The sequence below is a fragment of the Pseudorasbora parva genome, chromosome 13, assembly GCF_024679245.1.
Source record: "Pseudorasbora parva isolate DD20220531a chromosome 13, ASM2467924v1, whole genome shotgun sequence".
In the NCBI taxonomy this organism is placed as follows: domain Eukaryota; kingdom Metazoa; phylum Chordata; class Actinopteri; order Cypriniformes; family Gobionidae; genus Pseudorasbora; species Pseudorasbora parva.
In genome coordinates, this window is record NC_090184.1 from 9,104,299 (window position 1) to 9,124,923 (window position 20,625).

The 20,625-nt window shown below is 39.0% G+C and overlaps 1 protein-coding gene across 1 annotated transcript; it reads right to left on the reverse strand.

The window, feature by feature from the left end:
- Nucleotides 1-7,083: 7,083 nt before the first annotated feature.
- On the reverse strand, nt 7,084-19,799 carry kiaa2013 (KIAA2013 ortholog). Its single transcript, XM_067413106.1, has 3 exons — nt 18,279-19,799; nt 13,961-14,814; nt 7,084-7,942 (listed from the first exon to the last, which is right to left on the reverse strand). The coding sequence occupies exons 1-3, from the start codon at nt 19,255-19,257 to the stop codon at nt 7,925-7,927; spliced, it is 1,851 nt and encodes a 616-aa protein (XP_067269207.1). The 5' UTR covers nt 19,258-19,799; the 3' UTR covers nt 7,084-7,924.
- Between the last annotated feature and the right edge of the window lie 826 nt (nt 19,800-20,625).

The following is a 20,625-nucleotide window of genomic DNA, read 5'->3' on the forward strand; positions in this document are numbered from 1 at the left end:
CGGACACTATGTCCATATTTTTTTTTTACAGTCTATGGTTCCAACACAGGGCTCGACATTAACGCTTGTCCGGGACAATGTTTTGAAGGGGCAAGTGAAAGAGAATTTTACTTGCCCAACCGGACAAGCTGATTAAAACGACAATAACAATAAAATAACTAGGGAATCACCAAAATGCAAGGATGATTCTGCATTTATTTAGAGTAATTGGTGATCGTTAGTGGATAATAATGTAGCCTAATGAACTGACGGTAACAATTTTGCGCTGAGGCTCGCACAGCCCCTAGAGGAGGAAAATAAATTAATATATGAGTGCCTCTCACACAAAGAAACTCAGTTAAAATACACAGTTAAAATACAAATTGTGGATTTTTAAAAAAGCATTTATAACAGGATACAGTTAAGCAACACCAAGAGTGCTGTTTTCCTGAAAACCATCACGACGTGACCCTGATTTCACATGACAATTAATGCCATAAACAATTAATTAACATTAAGTCATTTTCATTTTAGATGCAATATTGACTGTTTTTGTTCTATTTCAGCAGCGAAAATATTTCCAAAGAAAAATCACAGCAGAACCATAAAGTATCTCAGAGCAACAGTGTGTTACTGAATGAATTAGATTTGAATGAATCGGTATAATGAAAGATTCTATGACCTATTCATAAACAGCTGCCTCATGCCATTTTAATGAACTGACTCAATGTGTGCGTTTACATGCACACCAGTAAACTGATAACTCACAAATATCAGCTTATTGAAATAACCAGTTTTCCCTGTTTACATGCAAACCAGTAAACTGACAATGCAAGTAAACCGCGTTTGGGAGTATTCAAAAAGTTACGTCAGTTGTGATGTTAAATAAAGCGTGCACCGTGTCAGCGGGATATTTACGGCTCATATTGTCCCTCATGGAGTTACAGAAGCAGCGTTTTGACTGAACCTCTTCCACTTCTGCTGCATGAGAACACATCGTAACAATTTTCTGGGTCTTAAAGGGGTGGTTTCAGAAGGATGGGCTTCAAAGAAGCAGGAAGCAAATGCCATTCAAAGGACAGTGGAGACAGCGGTGTGGAATAAAGGTCAAATATAAGAAAAATACAGCATTTAAAAAAAAGAAGACGTATTAAGACATGTTATACTGCGCCCCATAAACACAACCAAAAAAAAAAAAAACATGGAAAAACCCCTTTAAAAGAGTGCGTTGTGATATATGTCCTTATTTCATGCAAAACGTTAGCTCGGTCTGACTGAATGAAGCGGGGGAAGTGCGGAGTGAAACAGTAGGCCTTCCAGTGTGTGTGTGTTTTCTAATTTTGCTCCAACCTAGTTTTTCTTTAAAGTAAATAAATGCACGTCCTTCATCTCATCCATGTTTGGCTGTCCTTCTGTCCTGAGGGTACCACTTGATATCTGCTACAACTGCATTTACTGCCAGCCAATTAACAAAATAAAATTCGAATAGTATTTTTAGTTTTCGAATGTTAATTACAGATCGAATATTCGACTATTCGAATATTCGTGCACACCCCTAATTTAAATCTGCTCTAAGTTTGCGTTTTTGTCACCTATCACACATTCGCACTTCAATAAACCAACAGGAAGCAGGTTAATGCAACTAACATGCAGCGAAATCTGGATAAGAAGCAAAAAACTACCTGTTCCTACCGGTTTATGCTTACGCTGTTTATGACCTTACTCCGATAAAAGAAAACGGGTTACCGCGTTTACATGACTGTTGTGTTTGTGTATTTGTCAGGAGATGGTGCTATAGTTCACATGTTGTTAACTATAAAAGGTGTAGAGTAAGCATGGAAGAGTGTTGCACCTGCTGTCAACCATAACCATCTGGCACTGTTGGTTTGTTTGTCCTGCTTTTGGACTGAATAAATATTTAAGAATTGGGAACTTTCTTGTCCTCATGCTTACCTGGAATTAAACATAATGAGCATGTTCATTGTCGGCTTATTAGGCATTGTGGCGAGGGGGTCGTGGCGAGGTCTGTGATGGGAAGAAGAGTTGGAGGACGAGCAGCACGGAAGTGAATCAGATGCAGTCTCTTGTTTCAGGAATTGGCGTGGAGAGACAGGTTATAAGCCACGCAGGAGATAACGACCGGAGGGAGAGAAGCGCTGGGACTCGAGCTGGAGGAATGCAGAGAGGAACTACTTAAAGAAACCAGAGAACTATCTGAGAGACTGAGTTTGAACTGTGCGAAGTGCACATTGTTTGACTACCAGAGTTATTGAGAAATTAACAGCCTCGAGTTCCAGCCAGCCGACCCCTTTTGTCTTCTTCCTCACCCACACACACAAACTGTACAGGCATAATCAGCTTAAAGGTGCACTATGCAACTTTCTGTCTACTGGAGGGCGCATATTCTAAACAAAGGCGTATTTTGATGACGCCAGGTGTGAGCGCATCATGTTGGGACATGTGGTCTTCACCTTACAGCCGGTGGAAAATAGGACTCGGGCAGAAATCATGTTCATGGATGCGGTTATTAACGTTACTGTAGTGTGAAGCAGAGCAGGACTGAGTGTTGTGGGGCTGATCACGGCAGCTGGAGCGATTGTTAAACAAACACACGGCACACGAGTACCGGGACTTTTATTATGACTGGATGGGACACAGTCGCCGGGCGCTCGCACTTCCGCTTTTTCCAGTCAGGTAAAGAAGCTCTTATTGATACATTTAAGTGTGTATAAAATTATGACGTTACTCTGTGGATTCGCTCTGCACTGCTGTGACATGTTCACACAGCCAAGAGAAAAGCGCTTCTGCAGAATAAAACCGAGGGTAACGCAGATATGACGCAATTGACAGGCGACTCGCTCAAATGCTATGCTGAAACGTCCGGGTCCTTAGTTAAAATAGCAATTTTCTCACAATTTACAAAGTTGGAAACATTTGGGATATTGTAAGTACTCAACTGAACAAAATATATAACACTGGCCTAGTGGTTTTTGGATATTTTACTGCAAAAATACTACATAGTGCACCTTTAAGAACGTGCATGTAAAAGCACCCACTAGGTGCATTTACAGGGAGCACTGTAATCGGTTTAAAAGTCCAATCCGAATCAAAATGCTTCATATAAACACCTCAATCGGAATAAAAATGGCCAAACCGAACGAAATTGTAATCAATTTGAGAGGGGTGGGATAAACTTTTTCATGAACCGATCAAACGAAAAATTTAACCATGTAAACGACCTGACCCGATTACGTCCTTTACATGACGTGATACACAGCGCGCGCCTTCACCACTGACGCGCGCCGCGCTCACACGCAGACTATAATGTGAAGAGGGGTAAACTTTTTATTTCGTAAGAAGTTATGAAGATAATGTTGGCATAATGACACAGACATAGCCTGGATACATCCTCTCATCTTGACAGTGTTTGTCCCTGGCACTTTTACTTCAACTGCGCCTGTCAGAATTTTTTTTTTCTTTTTTTTCTGAGATGATTATTACACTTTACAACAAATAAATAGCTTTTATGAAACCGTATTAGTCCTGGTGGCTGTTGAGAGTTGCTATAGCATCCGTGAACACATTTCAGCTGCTGGAGAGGACAGAGTCGACATTTCTGACGCGGCAGACAAACTGCTGTGATGATTGCGATTGAAAGTCAGCACATAAACCCCAGATCGGTTTAGATAACGTCTCATGTAAACAGTCCCCAGATCGGTTTAGATAACGTCTCATGTAAACAGTCCACTGAATCTTTCAGTTAGGGTTTATTTTAATCGGAATGACAAAAAAGTGTGCATGTAAACGTGCATGGCTACTGAGTCACTCATTAAGAAGGTCACCTGCTGCAACCTACCGGTGGATACATGGAACCAACATGTGAATTATTTCCAACATTTCTTATTTGTATATTCAAAAATATTTAAAACAATCAACCACAAAAAAAATCAGTGTAAATTAATTAATTTGATTGGTAACAGCCCTGACTTATTCTAAATTAATTGATAGATGATATTTAAGAATCTAAAATGTAAGCTGATTGATATTTACTAAGATTATGTAAATAAAAAGTTAAAATACCAAAAATATGCAGATTTAAATATGTCAAAGCTAATTGAAAACTGGCGAGAATATTGCTTCAGAATAAATTATATTTATAACACACAAAAACAAGCACATGAAAAAAGAGAACATGAACAGGCTTATTGTCGATGTCTGCAACACAAGGATTAAGTAAGGCAGTGCACACAATAAAAATGAAGACGATATTTGAAATAATTATTGCATCAACTCAATTTATTAAAGTAAACTGAAGAGTAGTAAAAATCATGGTGAGTCTGAATCAGTATAAACAGTTTATTGCAACATGATTATATCACTTTGATGAATGTTTAATTTAGCTTAAACTTTATGCAAAAAGATACATCAAAGTAGCACAAGTATAAATAATGCAGTTCATACCTGCAGTTTGAACAACAAAAATGAACCCTGAAAGAAGATGCATGATCAGAGCACACAAACTTGTTTTAAGACATTTGCTATATCTGCCAAATGAAGATGCAGCCTATTGTCTAGGTGCATTGTGCAATTGACCTCAACGCAGCCTGGGACTGGGTGGGGAAGCCCTTAGTTTAGGAATCCAAACACCAATATTAATCAACAGGCTGAAGTCATGTTGATTGCACACAATCAGAACACAGAGACTATACTAATATGATCTGAATGTAATTTGAGCACAGCGGTGGTGGCCTGAAACTGTCATTAGCCATGGTTCCATCCAAAGTTGCGAATTTAACTTATCTGCAAAATTTGGGATATCGCATAAAACATTTGCAAATAAAGCACAGTTTCCATCCCATCGTCACTTGCTGGGAAACTATCACACAAAAGCTATCTGTATAGAAAATAAGTGTGCAGACGAAACAGTGTCATCATTCGGATGCCTGGTGTTTGGGATCATGGGAGACCTTTCTGGGAGAGAATTAATGGGGTGGTTGCATGTGATTTCACTTTTTTAACTTTAGTTAGTGTGTAATGTTTCTGCTTGAGCATAAACAGTATCTGCAAAGTTACAGCGCTGAAAGTTCAATGCAAACGGAGATATTGTCTTTTAAAGTTATGGCAGTTTAAAATGAACGGTTTGGACTACAACGAGCTTCTTCCCGGGTTGGTGACATCATAAACCCATCCTAGTCACAGCAGATGTGACTTCGGACCGTAATGGTAAGGGGCGTGGCATTTCTGGCAACCTGTGCTTGGCACTTCAGCCAATAAAAATACAGGAACCTACATTTGGCCATCTAACCAATCTAAGACCATTGCGTTTTTCAGAGGGATGGGCTTCATACAAGCAGGAAGCAGAGACAGCGGTGTGGAATAAAGGTCAAATATAAGAAAAATACGGCATAAAAAAGAAAAAAAGTATTAAGACCCATAAACACAACCAAGCCTAGAAAAAACCCACAGAACCACCCCTTATAAACAAATCATTTTGAGACTTTGCCTGAGGCATTTCAGAATGATCAAAGCAACATTTGAGACGCTGTGCGATGTGATTGGTCCACTGGGGAGTCCAGTTAACCAATCACATCCTCTGTTGAGGCAAGTTTTTTTGTGCAGGGTAGCCTGACAGACCCACATCAAGATGTTTGGTCTGGAAACTCACCATTGACAGGACTCAATCCGAGGAGTGGAATAAACGGTTGCCTTTCAAATTACCTCTGCACACGATAGGATAGCGCTACAACCAACCAGAACAATGTGAGCGGAGCTAGCTGACAGATAAAACATACACCTTATCCAGTCGGCAAAACTCCGAACACATCTTCCCTTTTTAAGAATGACTTCAGTGCCGTTCTTTGTTCTTTTCTAAGAGAAAAGCTTAACTCCAAGTCTTCCAGATTCACAACCAGAGCTGATTTGAAAGACGGGCGTTCTCCAGCTTCTGTGTTTAGCACACGGAACCGATGCAACTCTGCGGTCATTATGTTAAGCCCGCCCACTGACACAATGTGACTGGCCTGACCAGAGTTTGGTTTTTACAGCTCACAAGGCAACAAAGAGTTGCTAGACACCCAGACTGCAATTTACATTTGCCTCCTCTAGGGCGCATCTATATTTCTAGGCTACTTTGAGGGAGTTATAATGTAAATGTGTTTCCATTATAGAGTTATGTTAATGTTTTCTTATTGGATAGAAAATGTATCTTATGCTATGCGATTTTTTTTTATGAGATATCCCAAAATGTCCATAAAATAGGTGGATGGAAACATAGCTATTGTTCAAAAGAATGCTTTTCCCCCTTTCATATTAATTGTAATTATTATTAAGGACACTGTAAAGAAAAGAGACTTTAGTCTTAAATCAGTGATGCCCAGAGATAATCTTTCAAATAAAAACAAACGATATTTCTTCTTCCCAGCTATTTTAGCAAGGCTTAGTATTTATAACCAGGTGACAGATTAATATACCATTATTTTAATTTGTATATTATTCATCCATATATATTAGACTTCTCCATTCATTTTGTTTGTTTAAATCTCACCCCTCCAACAATCAACTGCAATCTCTCATTCACTTTTAAAGGGATAGTTCACCCAAAAATCAAAATGCTGTCATCATTTACTCACTCTCAGGCTACACTAACCCAGATACATTTAAAAACGGAGTTTTCATCTAAAAACGCTTTGCATCCAAATTATCATTTTCAATCGTTTTCCAAAAAATGTTCATCTGCACTGAAACGTCTGAAAATGCTTACATCCCCGTACTGCGCATGAGCAAATCCAAGACGCTTCGACTTGCGTCATTTCCGCTACTCATTTATTTACTCTTTGAAATATCGCGGCAATGTCGAGAAAAGGCACCAAAAGGAGTTTTTAACAGTATGTACAAACTGACATTAATATTTAACAAGGCTGTCAAAACAGAAAGCATACAAAACAACTGCTGTACAATGTCGTTCACCATCTTGGCTGAATTGGTCATATGACTGCATCACATGGCTAAAAATGCGTATTAAAAGCCTCCGTTTTCACAGTCCACACTACGACGCGAAGACGGCGTTTTCAAATGTAACCGCTTTGGAGAGCGTTTTCAGTTTTCATTGACTTAAAATGCTGTCTCAGTGTGGACGGAAGGCCAAAACGGAGAGAAAAATATATGTTTTCAAATGAAAACGTATTAGTGTGGACATGGCCTCAAGTTGTTCCAAACCTGTATCTATTTCTTTCTTCTCCTGAACACAAAAGAAGGCTTTTTTGGCGAATATGGGTAACTAGCTGAAGTCAATGGGCCCTATCAACTGCTTGGTTACCAACACTCTTCAAAATTTCTCTTTTTGTGTTAAGCAGAAGAAAGAAACCAAGGTTTGGAACAAACTGAGGGTGAGTAAATGATGACAGAATTATAATTTTGGGTAAACTATCCCTTCAAGTGCAACATCCAAAACTCAAAATCAAATCAACAACCAATAAACAGAACTATGTACCCTACGTCATTTAATTTTTTCACTTGGATGTACATCACAGGGGTGAATGTAAATCATAGATGAATGAATCTTCAATTTCATCACGATTAACATATTTATTAGCTGAATTCACATCAATTCAATGGATGCCGTTTAAACATGTTTAGGAGTTGCATATTTGATTTAGTTTTCCATTAAAATGTTACTATTGTTTGTTTCTAAGCTAAAATAATAAATTAATACAAGGTATGTTTGAATCCTTCATTACTGATGATATTTTATCATGACTTGGCACCTCTAAATAGTCTTCATATTTTAACCATAACAACATACATAATCCTCAACAAAATCAGCTAATGTTCATTATTAAATTCACACAGCAAAAATGGAAAAACATGTCTTATATACATTGCTACATCCTGAGAGGACATCCAGAGATAGAACCATATTTAATTTTTCTGCACACTGGATTAGGCTTCAGGCAATAACATCATCCTGTTGAAATAACAAATAAAGTGTAAATAAGCATGCTTAAGGTGGAAAATACATTTGATGTGATTTCTTTGTGCAAAATTTGTTGTGCATGGGAACGTTTTAATGGAACAAATCTAGAATTGCGATCGAAATCGTATACTTCCGTACTATAGTGTATCCGGAAAGTAATCACAGTGCTTCACTTTTTCCACATTTTATGTTACAACCTTATTACAAAATAGATTAAACTAATAATGTTTTCCCTCAATACAATACCCCATAATAACTATGTGAAAATTGAAATCTTTGAAAATTAAACAAAAATGTGTACAAGTACACTGATTTTTACAGCTTGTTTAAACTGCTTAATTAAAATGAGCTAAAGCAACACAATTTCTATACATTTTGTCATAACTTAATTTGATTGTGTTCAATCCACTTGAATACAAGTCAAATTGAAGTCAAACGTTATCCGTTTGTGTTGTTACATTAATGATTTGTGTTGCATTAACTGAAACTGGCCGTGGCTTGTTAGTTCCCAGCATGCTTTGCATATGGCTAAATGTAAGTGTAAATGTTGTTATTTCATATGTAAAAGTATTATGTAGTGTATTTTTGAGCAAGATGTGAAAGGGGGAGACTTGATTGTGTTTTAAAGTGTTTAATGTTCAATTAGGTTGGAATTATTAAAAATTTAAATTACAGTGGGTTACCATTGTGAAGAAGAGTGGAGCATTCGCTTAGGCTGTGGATTGATACTGCTAATGTCAAAACTGCTTTGCTGAAAGAGCTTTTAATGTGTGTTATTGCTAGCTAAAAGTTTGTCAACTATCTAGTGCAGTATTATAATTCAGTTGTATAACATTGAAATATATGAAACCGAAGTGGATGAATGAATAAATTATTTTTAATGCCTGAATCATTTCAGGGAGCCATATAAGATTCACTTTGAGACTGCTTACTTGGATCACTTAAAATGTATTCATTCCATGACGTTGAAGTAACATGAACAAATTGTTTGTTTGCTGTTTTTTAATTTTTTTTTTTCATCTTTACTATTTCTTTTTATAATGTTTGAACATTATTGTATTTTAATTATTCTCATGTTCGAAAATAAAGATATCAATCAACGTGGGACTGAAGTACACAATTAAATCCTGTAAATCCAACACACTTTTTTCAGTGTATTCACGGCCTTTGCCACGACACTCAAAATCCACTGATCATCCTTGAGAGATTTCTACAAATTGATTGGAGTCCACCTATGGTAAATTCAGCAGATTGGACTTGATTTAGAAAGGCACATATCTGTCTGTATAAGGTCCCAAAGTTAACAGTGCATCTCAGAGCACAGAAATATTTCTGAAGCATCCCAATGAGCACAGTGGCCTCCATCATCCGTAATGGAAGAAGTTTGGAACTGCAAGGACTCTGGGGAGAAGGGCATCAGTCAGGGAGGTGACCAAGAACCCGATAGTCACTCTGTCAGAGCTACAGCGTTTCTCTGTGGAGAGAGGAGAACCCTCCAGAACAACAATCTTAGAAGAATCTCCACCAATCAGGCCTTTACGGAGCAGCCAGACGGCACATGACAGCCCGTCTGGAGTTAACCAAAAAGGCACCTGAAGGACCATGAGAAACAAAATTTTCTGGTCTGATGAAACAAAGATTGAAATCTTTGGCCTGAATGGCAAGCATTATCCCAGGCACCGCTCATCACCTGGCCAATACCATCCCTACAGTGAAGCATGGTGGTGGCAGCATCATGCTGTGGGGACGTTTTTCAGCAGTAGGAACTGGGTGGCTAGTCAGGAATGAATGCAGCAATGTAGAGATATCCTTGATAAACACCTGCTCCAGAGCGCTCGGGACCTCAGACTGCGGCGAAGGTTAATCTTCCAACAGGACAACGACCCTCAGCACACAGCCAGGATAACAAAAGAGTGCCTACGGCATAAATCTGTGAATGTCCTTGAGTGGCCCAGCCAGAGCCCAAACTTGAACCTGATTGAACATCTCTGGAGAGATCTGAAAATGGCTGTGCACGTCTTTCAAAGAAGAATGGAAGAAACTGCCCAAAAATAGGTGTGCCAAGCTTGAAGCTTCATCCTAAAAAAGGCTTTGAAGCTGTAATTGGTGCCAAAGGTGCTTCAACAAAGTATTGAGCAAAGACTGTAAATACTTATGCATGTGATTTTTTTCAATTTATTTGTAATAAATTTGCAAAGATTTCAAACAAACTTCTTTTAAATTGTCATTCTATGGTATTGTTTGTAGAAGAGAAAAAAATGGTACATTTAATCCACTTTGGAAGGGCTGTGAATACTTTCTGGATGCACTGCATATATAGTATGTGAAAAACAGTATGCCAGAGTAGTATGGATGAATATATAGTATATCGTTAAAAAAGTAGGCGAAAACTACTTCCTGTGAGATTCTGAAGTGCGCATTCAATGAACACTTTACTATCCCATGAGGTAGGGCTGGGCGATATGGCCAAAATTTCATATCCCGATATAGCTCATTTCATATCCCGATAACGATATACATAACGATATAGCAACCTTTCTATTAATTCAGTTTATGAATAGTCTATACAAAATTGCAATGTGGAAATGCAGTTTGAAATGATATACAAAACAAATAAAGGTAGTATGGACTACATTTTTATTTTATTTAGAACCTTTTTTTAAAGCAAGACTGTTAGTAAAGTTAACACCTGCCTAGGGATGTTAACCGATGACCGTTTGACCGATGGCTGACCGTATCAATGTTAACCGATCAAAGTTGTCGGTTAAAATAAATAAAAAAGTGATCTCTAAATTAGTCTATTATAGACAGTGGACTAAACGCTACTACAGTTGGCCGTCTCATTCCAAAATCTTTTTGTGTGATTGAACATATCCCTCGCACTCAATTTTTCATAACTCGCCTGTTTGTACTTAATAAACCAATAAAAACATTTGGCGCGAGGTCACAGCGTTTGGGTTTGCGCGCTCACAAGGTTTGCAAAAAGTAAACACTCAAGGTTAGAGCCAGAGCAGACGACAGTATGAAGCGTGCATTTCGCTTAAGATGGGCTTACATTTGGAAATATATTACATGTTCATTTCAGTGGTAACACATAAGGTGTTGATCGTCTTTCTTTATTATTGTTAGCAGTAACGTTACCTCAAACTAAAGCGGCGTCTCTTCGGAGCTGTCATTTTCTTAAATGAGCCGCGGCAATGATTCAAATGAGCTTTCTAAGGCTGGACAAACGCCTTTATTTTCAACGCGATCACCTTGTACCCAAACCATTTCGAAACTAAGGAGCCATTTGTCCTCTGATTACAAACAAGCTCCTCTGCGGCGCGTTTGCGGGACTCGTGTTTCGCGCTGTGGGGGATTTTAAAAAAGTGACGTGAGTGGAAGGGAGGCTGCAGCGCGTGTGTGTGTGTGAGTGAGAGAGCGAGAGAGAGACAGAGGGAGCGCGTTTATGTATTGCATGGGCATGCCGTGGCGTGAGGTGCATCTTGACGTAAAATTCTGCCATAAACGCCTTATCGTGGCGTAAGCGATAGAGCCTTATATAAAACGATAGACATTTTATATCGTCCAGACGATATATTTCGTCATATCGCCCAGCCCTACCATGAGGCCACAGGAGAGGATTTATGAATGGAGATGATGGGATGCAACTGACGCTGGTGGTCACATGATAATGATGACCTGGCGGATGTAGTATGTACACACAACCACTAGACCATACTTTTTTAATGGTACCTACTGGGATGGTGTGCGATTTCGTATGCAGCTAAGATTATTATTACGTTATATTTTACACCTGTTGAATTTTCTCCATCCAATGGATCTAATACCTAATTTGACTCTGAAAAATGATTTAAATCACCTGAGGTGACTTTCAAACCCAAAATCCTATATAATTTTTCAAACCCAAAAGTCATTTTTGTCTTTCCCCATAACATGTTGTCAGGAAAAAAATACACAATTAAACAAAAACGCTGTATCTTCAGTGTGTCATACTAGAGACACATTTTAAGGAAACTCAAATGAGGCACTCATTTCACATATATGGCCCCGGGTTATCTAAACCTTTAAAATAAATGTGAATGAATGTCACAATGAAAGAGTGTTGTCTAATTCTTGATTGTTAATTTAATCAAAACACAACAGAATTCAAACAAATGCAACTGCAAATTAAAAAAAAAAAACGTGTTCACTCTAACATGGGAAATAAGCTTTGAAACCCATACGGCAAACAATGCAGAACATTAACAATAACAAGCAAAAATAAATGGAAAAAAAACGGAACAGAGACTAGTGTAACATAGGTAACTGCTCTAACGGAGCGGGAACAAACGGGAGTATGTGGCTCAGGGTGTATAATATCAGTGCATATTCAGCAGTGATATGAATTACACTTTAGACCATCTGAAACTGTGCCTATTTAAACATATGGAAAAAAAGATTTGTAACAATAACTGATAAACCTTTAAAGACACAGACCTAGTTTGTGTTCTGAGGATGTTATTGAAGATACACTTTTAGTTGAAGACATTTGTGCACATTTTTGTGTGTGTTATTGTGTTTAACAGCTGGTTTTGTTGTGAATATCCATGATTCTGTTCAGAAAATTTCACCAGTCACTGAGCAACATGAAGCACCGAAAAGCATCTCGCTGTGTTGTCACAATACTTAAATATTTGTGTGTGTGCATGTATATATATATATATATATATATATATATATATATATATATATATATATATGTAAGTGTATAGAATATATATACACACACATACATACATATATATATATATATATATATATATATATATATATAGAGAGAGAGAGAGAGAGAGAGAGAGAGAGAGAGAGTTTTCTTTAAATATAATATATAATTAACAGTTTTTTATTTCTCCATAGCTTTTAATTTTATGATGTAATTTGCAATGCTTCATGGGATTGTCCTTGGTTTCGTGCTTTTTCCTTTTAATGCCTATGCATGGGAACAGTGAATGGAAAAATGTATTCTGGAGCAACTACCACTGAAAAAAACGGCAGACACTAATGCACTCTATGATCTTCATATAAGGCGTCAATTTACACTTTTTTTTTAACTTGGTGGTGAAATGATCTCGACTTGTTGACATTATATTTTGGGACGGTGGATGATGTGATAAGTGAAAAAAGTTGATGCATTTGGTTAAGTTTTCTAAAGTAGCAACAGCTTCACCATACCAACAACTAGATAGTCAAAGTTCAAAATGCATGTTCAATTAAATAAGAGCATGAGACCTCTATGTAAGAACCCCAGATGGTAAACAAACAAAAAAGACTTTGCAGAAAGCAGATTTTAAAGGAACAAAACCCCTTAAACCAACTTGGAAGAAGAAAGACTTGAAGGCACCAGTGAAAAGTTTATGCACAAATTTAAGATTAGATCATTCAAAACCTCACCTGCTAGCCAATAAAAAAAATGTAATAGTTTATTTTTATTTTTTGAGCTTTAAAACTACATATAAAAGATGGGAAATCAGAACTGCTCAAAATCATGAGATAAATTACAATCAAAAATTGTTCTTCAAATGGTTATTCTGTGAAGCGGAATAGCATTTCAAATGTATATTAAAAAAAATAAATATCTGGATTTTTATTTATTTGACACAAATCAGTTCCAATAGTGTCAGACTGAATAAGAAAAAAACAAACAAACACTAAGCTCAGCAAATAGTGTCTTTAGAGCACTGGTGCTTTCAGCTCATCAAAAAGTTCATAGAAAGAGAACACCCAAACTGAAGATTGCAGACAACTATTTCCAGCACACCCGACCCTCCAATTACAGCAGATTGAAAGTTTGATGGGTTACCCAAACCAATTATTGTCCCTTAGTTTCCAGAGGTAAAAATATCTTGCAAGGCAGAATTTGAGAGTTGCACAAAATGAGAGCAAGAGGGAAAAGGTAGAGGAGATTCACATACATCACAGTTACCACCCCCCTAAAAAAATGGCTTGTCTTCATGTCGCAGTCTATACCTTACTCCTGAAGAGTGGCTTGGCTCCAGGCCCACAGTACTCATTGTAGATGAGTTTGAAGAGGAAGAGGTGGAAAAGCGTGATGAGGGATGCCACACTGAACCAGAAGAGGAAGGGCAGGCCTGGGTACTGTTTGGCCATGTGGTCCTCGTGAGCCAAGATGGCCTTGACGTGCATCGTGTGCCTCAGGTCTTGCAGGTGAGTAAGATCAGTGGAGATGTACAGTAGAGGCGTGATGGGCTGGGTGACCATCACAGGAAACGTGTGACCTCGCAGCTCCGAGGTCAGCTCCACTGGCTCATTCATGCAGCCGGCCTCGCAGGCATACAGCTTCACAGGCTTCTCCTGAGGTTTGACGGACACGTGCAGGAAGGGTTTGCCTTCCACGTCCTGCAATACGGCCAGGTTGATTAGGTCTTTATTGTAATGGATCCCCCTCAAAGAGTAGCTGTTGTGAAGAACATCTGGGTCTGCCTGGAACTGAAGGTGGTTTTCGGTGAACTGCAGACCTCCGAAACTAAGGACCATGCCTTGCATCATGCCATGAGTGCCTGCTGCAACAAGTACCTTGCATCCTCTTTTCTGGAAAGTCAAGTTCCAGAGATTCACAAGCTGCAGGATCTGAGCTACGTTTGTCAGGCGCTCTGGCCACAGGTTCTCAGCGTGCATGGTGGCGTGGCCGCTGAAGCAGTGGTCGGCGTAGTTCAGACTCGACTCCAGTCGTTCGTGCTCTTCTGCTGTGAGACTCTGATCTAGTAGGGGTGCTGTGGAGGTGGACAGAATGTAGTATAGGGTGTTGTTGACTGTACGACTGGATGGAGTATGGGCGTCTGTGATCTTTCTGATTTCAACACCTGTAAAGAAGCAAAAGACTATGAAAGATTTCCTTTTAGCTTCTTAAAGCATGTGAACCCTGAATAGACCCCTAAATGGGTCATACAATACTTATTTCACTTTTAAAATAAGGTCCACAAATGTATATATATATATATATATATATATATATATATATATATATATATATATATATATATATATATATATATATATATATATATATATATAGGCAAATCCATCAATTTACCCGATGGTCCACCAATTACTATTATATTTTTATATTTTTCACCATTTTTATAATACAGTTGTACATATTCTGCTGCTCTGCCTTTACAATTTCTATGCTTACACCTTTTTCACATGTGAAATGAGTAGCAGCACTTGGAATGCAGGTTTTCTTTTGGGTCTTATCTTTTTTTGCACTGTTCTATGCAGCTTGTATATGTGTAATTGTAAATATTTTCTTATTTCCTAGGCTCCACTTTTGACTATTCTTGTGTAAGACTGCCCTTGTGTACCTTCTTTCCATTATGTTTTGTGCACATCATGGACACACCTAGACAAAACAAGGACTATGCCATGCACACACTCCCACACAAACGGGAACTCAAAACGCACATATATCATATTTCTGGTCCCACTTTATATTAGGTGGCCTTAACTACTATGTACTTACATCACAAAATAAGTACAAAAATGTACTTATTGTGTTCATATTGTATTATAAAACACTTGCAGATATTGAGGTGAGATACGGATAGAGTTAGAGACAGGTGTGGTGGGATGGGTCAGTTTAAGTGTAAGGGAAGTGTCAACTGTGGAATTATTAATGTAACTACAGAAATTAATTACAGATGTAATTACATGCAGGTTTTTTTTTTTTACAAAGTACAATATAAAAACATGTATGTACACAATAAGTGCATTGTATCAAATTATTAATTTAAATGTAAGTAAATAGTAGTTAAGTCCAGTAAAGTGGATCCATATTTCTTAATATACTATATATGGTAGGGGTTAATTTGTGGAGTATAACTGGACATTGTGAATGACTTGATCTTGAGGCTTGATCTTGTGTATAAATCTGTTCCTTCTTCCTTAATAAACTTGAGAATGAATATTATGGTTCTACTAAACAAGCTTTGTTATTAACAAATGGTCTTAAAACGGTTATTATTGCCTGAATGTATAAAAGTGATAATGCAAATGAAAAATGCAAATACGAGAACATGAACGTATGTATTCTTAATGTGCATTTTTTGATGTTCCTGTGGTCTGATGTGTGTTAAGAGTGATTTATTCACTTAATGTTGGGGCCACAACGATCACAAATCATATATATCCAACATGCTGAATATTAACGATCAGAAATCCTGTTGTGTGGGGGGAACCCCGAGGAGACACAGACAGACAGACAGACAGACAGACAGACAGACAGACAGACAGACAGACAGACAGACAGACACACTGTTCTGTGTTATTTAAAGGATGTGTTGGTAATATGCACCTATGGGCAGGTGCACAGCATGCATAAACTCTGCTTATTACACACAGGGATGCGCAGCAGCACACACACATTTTTAAATAATAAAAATAAAAAGGATTACAATGTAAAGGATTACTATTGTGTACATTAAGATAAAAATGCCTACATGTCATAATGGATAGTCATTGCATGTTTCAGAATTACCAATGCAGTAATTGCTAATTAAATTGGCTAATTATTAAACCAATCGTGGCAATACACAAATGAATTTAAACTGACTCGCAGGTGGAGGTGTCTAAATTCTGCCATGTAAATAGCGAAACCGAAATTGCGTCAGCGCAACTATCTTTTAAAGGGAATGGGAAATGAGACTCTGACTGGTTTATTGCACGCTATGCCCAAAACACACGCATGACTCATTAAAGCCCCTTTCCCTCTGCACGTCGGACCAGCAATATTCTCGCAACATTGCCGGGTCGCCTTCTGTGTGAAAGCACCCACGTCCCGGCATTGATTACCGAATTCGACCCGGGTCGGGGACCTAGTAACATTGCGGTATTCGACCCGGGACGAGCGCTGTGTGAACTAAAGTAAATGCCAAAACTAATGCCGCAACGTGTACGTAGTTATCGTGCGACTCCTAGAGCTTTTTTTTCTTTCAATAATACAACCCTGCAGTGCCAGAAGAGCTAGTCAGTGTTTTAAACGCAAAAATTAAACAAGCAGAAATGTGCGCAAACTGGACACAAGTCGAGACCACGGAGCTCCTTACTATCCGCGCTGAAGCGGAGATCGCTCGCCATTATACGTCCCATCTGGATGTCACGTGTCAACTCGACCCGGGACCGTTAAGCGGTGTGTGTGAAAGCACACATATTACGGTATTTCGCTGGCAGTGTGAATGGACCAAATCTAGCGGCCCGGGAACAAATGCCGGGTCGCATTATCCGTGTATTTGCCGGAATCGCAGTGTGAAAGGAGCTTATGAGACTAGGGACAAGTAATAGTGGACACGCCCTAAGTGCACTTAAGCCATGCGCTTTAGACCATGCACTCAGATCGTTCAAATAGTGCCCTTTGAGTTAAAGTCTTGTTGTGGTGAAAATCAAGTTTTTCATAAGTCAACACCATTGTTAATTAATTTCTCTTTTAAAACTGCAGCGAACCAAAGACTAAAAAACGTGTTTTGAAATTGCCGGTGTTTCGTATGTCATAAACTTGTAACCAATCACGTCGACGTGTGAGCGGGCTTTAGCACATCATTAACTATTCTCTAAAGCGGGGGAGTCTCAAGAGAAGTCAGTTTATCCCGGGATATCTTTTTGTTGATATGAAAAATCGGGTATAGGAATACAGCGGGTGAATTAAATATATATTGAGATGTTATGATGAACTATATGCCATTCTCCAGTGATGTTCTAAATGTTCAAAGCGTTTCTGTGTGACATTAGCAACACATTATTAGCTGTTTAATAACATAGTCAATCAAAAGGCTAATCATATTAATTACTGTTATGTGTCCGACATTGTAAAGGACGACACCATTGTGCAGCGTTTGCCTCAGTAAATTGGCCGACTGCATTTCTGAGATTGTGCGGGTTAATTTGCATATTCATGAATCCGCATATAGTAAATGAAGCAAGTGTTTAGAGTAACATTCAAGCTATTTGAATGCACAAATAATTTTTCCCCCCTGTGATTTAAAAAAAAAGTTATGTCATTTTGGTGATCAAAGATGAGTTTTAAGGGATAATATTACTGACTACTGGGGGACTGTCAAATTTTCTGTTTGTTTCAATTACATTTACACTTTAAAAGATCAAGTACAATTCGATTTGTCAATTATACAACCTCTTTAGGATTTCTTAATTTCAGAATTCTACAATGTCAATTTTTGGAGTGAACCTGAAATACAAATATTATACATACATGATATACTGATATTATTTACAATTAATAATAATTAAGTCAGCAGACTTTGCTCAGTCAACTTGCCAGATATGAAGAGATCCACCCATGCTTGCTGGTGCTCTTGCATTAATTCTTCCACATTAGCTCGGAGGACCTCCACCATCTCTCTGTTGGCTCCATCCCTGAGCTTGCTGAGAGTCTCTTCCAGTTTCCCACCCTCTGTGGGCTCTGAAGTGTGAATCACACTCACCACGTTTTCTGAGTATTCAGATTTGGGAGGAACCTGGATCTTGTTGCTCAGTTTCTTCGTGACCACCGCCAATAACACAGTGTCCTTCTTTTCCGTGAGCACCCTACCGGAGGACAGCATGAATTCTTTGTCCTCCATCTTCTCCATGGTGCTCTTAAATGAAACAGACTCCATAGCCACGTCAATCGAAACCACATGGTCTGTAGGGTTTGATATGTGAATCCTCTGAAGATAAACATTTGATCGGCTGCGATGCGCAACAAATTCCTCGCGGATGACTACACAGTCATGAGAATTAGCTGTCAGGAAGCACCGGGAGGACAGCACAGAGCCTTTTCTGTACCAGAGCATCATTCCCCGCGCTTCAGAGCGCGCTCCTGGCACCTGCAACCGCACTATCGGGCTGTAGTCTGTTTGGTGAACCGGTGCAGACCCAGGCTGTGGAGAGGAAGCTACCCAGAGTTTGTTAGAGTCCACATCCACCAGAAAATGTCCATTACCGACCACAAATGGAACCGACTCTTTGTTTTGGGGGGTAAGAACCACTCCCTCCCCTCTGTCAACCAGCGACACCCACCTGTGAAGATCAGTCTGCAAACACACCCCCGCAGCTCCCCCAGGCTCCCTAGACATGTTTAGAAACTTCAGGAGCCCATCTGAGCTCAAGTACCAGTAGAAGATGAGGAAGAGCAGTAATCCAACCAAAACACGGCGGGCCCAGCTGCTTGAAAGCAAACCAGGCAGCCCCTTTAACCTCTGCTGAAGCCACATGATCTGCCTTTTGCTCCAAATGCTCTTTGACGGTTTAAACATAAACTACTGCTGTTGTCTTCAGTCGAGGCTGATCACTAAAGGTCATCAGTGACTTCCTGACAGCAGTAAAAGCTGGGAGTGGCAAACAGATTTGGCAGGGATAGTAGTCATCAAGCTTAACTTGAATAGCAAAACGCACGAGGAAAAAATGATTAGTAATTTCTTCGGCCACACAGTGGTGGGAACCCCTACTTCCTCATTCAAAAACTCGGAGTACTTTGTCTTGAACTTATTTGCCGTAAAAATAAATGCAAAACAATCCAGACATATGGTAAAGGAGCCAGAAAGTTTGCATTAATTCGTGTTGCTGTTATCAGGCTAGTCAGCTGACTAGTCAACACATTTCTGCTCACCCATTTCGCGTTCACTCTGCAATGTTTACTTTCTCGCGTCGAAGCAATGTTTGCGTCGCGTAATCATGTGCGTTTAAACAAACGTTGTTTGTTTGCTGTAGTATGTAGTGGAGTGTACATGTCATCTCCTCAGCCAGCTGACATCTCTGTTTGTGGAAGGAAACCAGACTGCCGTAAAACTGCCGGAAGTGTCGTGGTTCAAGCTGGAGTTGCGCTTGAAATCGCTGTTCTACAATCAGCCGTTGGCAGCATCTCTTACGTCATTGCAACGTAGCAGTGAAAGACGAAACTGATCCTGAACCAGTACTGACTTGGAAACTTCTAAACGGCTTTACGGCACTAGTGATGACCGCTGCCTTTCCTGCTGGTTTGAGTTAATGGATGTGATACTTTTGCTGCGTCCCAATTCGCCTACTTATACTACGTCCTAAAAGTATGTACTCTTTTTGTGAAGAAAAAGTATATACTTTTGAGTGTGTAGCAGAAAAGTATGCAAGCTTCGGGACATACTACTTTGCCGGACTCTGTCGCTTGGTTACGTGCATCCCGTCACCGTTTATCTGCCCTGTCAATCATCGTCAGATTCGTCACAGTTCAAATCCTTCACATTCAGTTTAATCTCCTACCGTATCGGAGAGAAATGTAGCCGCTCGTTGATCTGCCATTTGTGGGTCTTTAATGCAGAGACTCTCCTCATGTGTTTGCAGTTTAAATAGCCTATAATGATGCATTTAAAAGTGAATGGCCAAACATGTCATTACAAAAGTTCACAATGCTGCTGCATGTGAACTATAATATGGACAACACTGAATAAATATATTTTTGTCAGGTTAAATATTGGTAGGGTCACTCAAACCCCTTTATCTAAACTTCTCTACTTAACCGTCGAACTCGCACATCCGTCATGTTTGTAGTTTTTTAACGCTTTTTATCCGCGTTTGTAGTTCTAATCGAATCCTCGTCCAACTCGCAATGGGTTGTGGGCAATATCAGCCGTTAGAGTGCCCATCGATCC

Coding starts and splice junctions, on each gene's coding strand:
- kiaa2013 (XM_067413106.1), bottom strand. CDS start 19,257: ATGTTTAAACCGTCAAAGAGCATTTGGAGCAAAAGGCAGATCATGTGG. Junction 14,815..18,278: donor GGTGGATCTCTTCATATCTG/GCAAGTTGACTG, acceptor GCTTCTTTACAG/GTGTTGAAATCAGAAAGATC.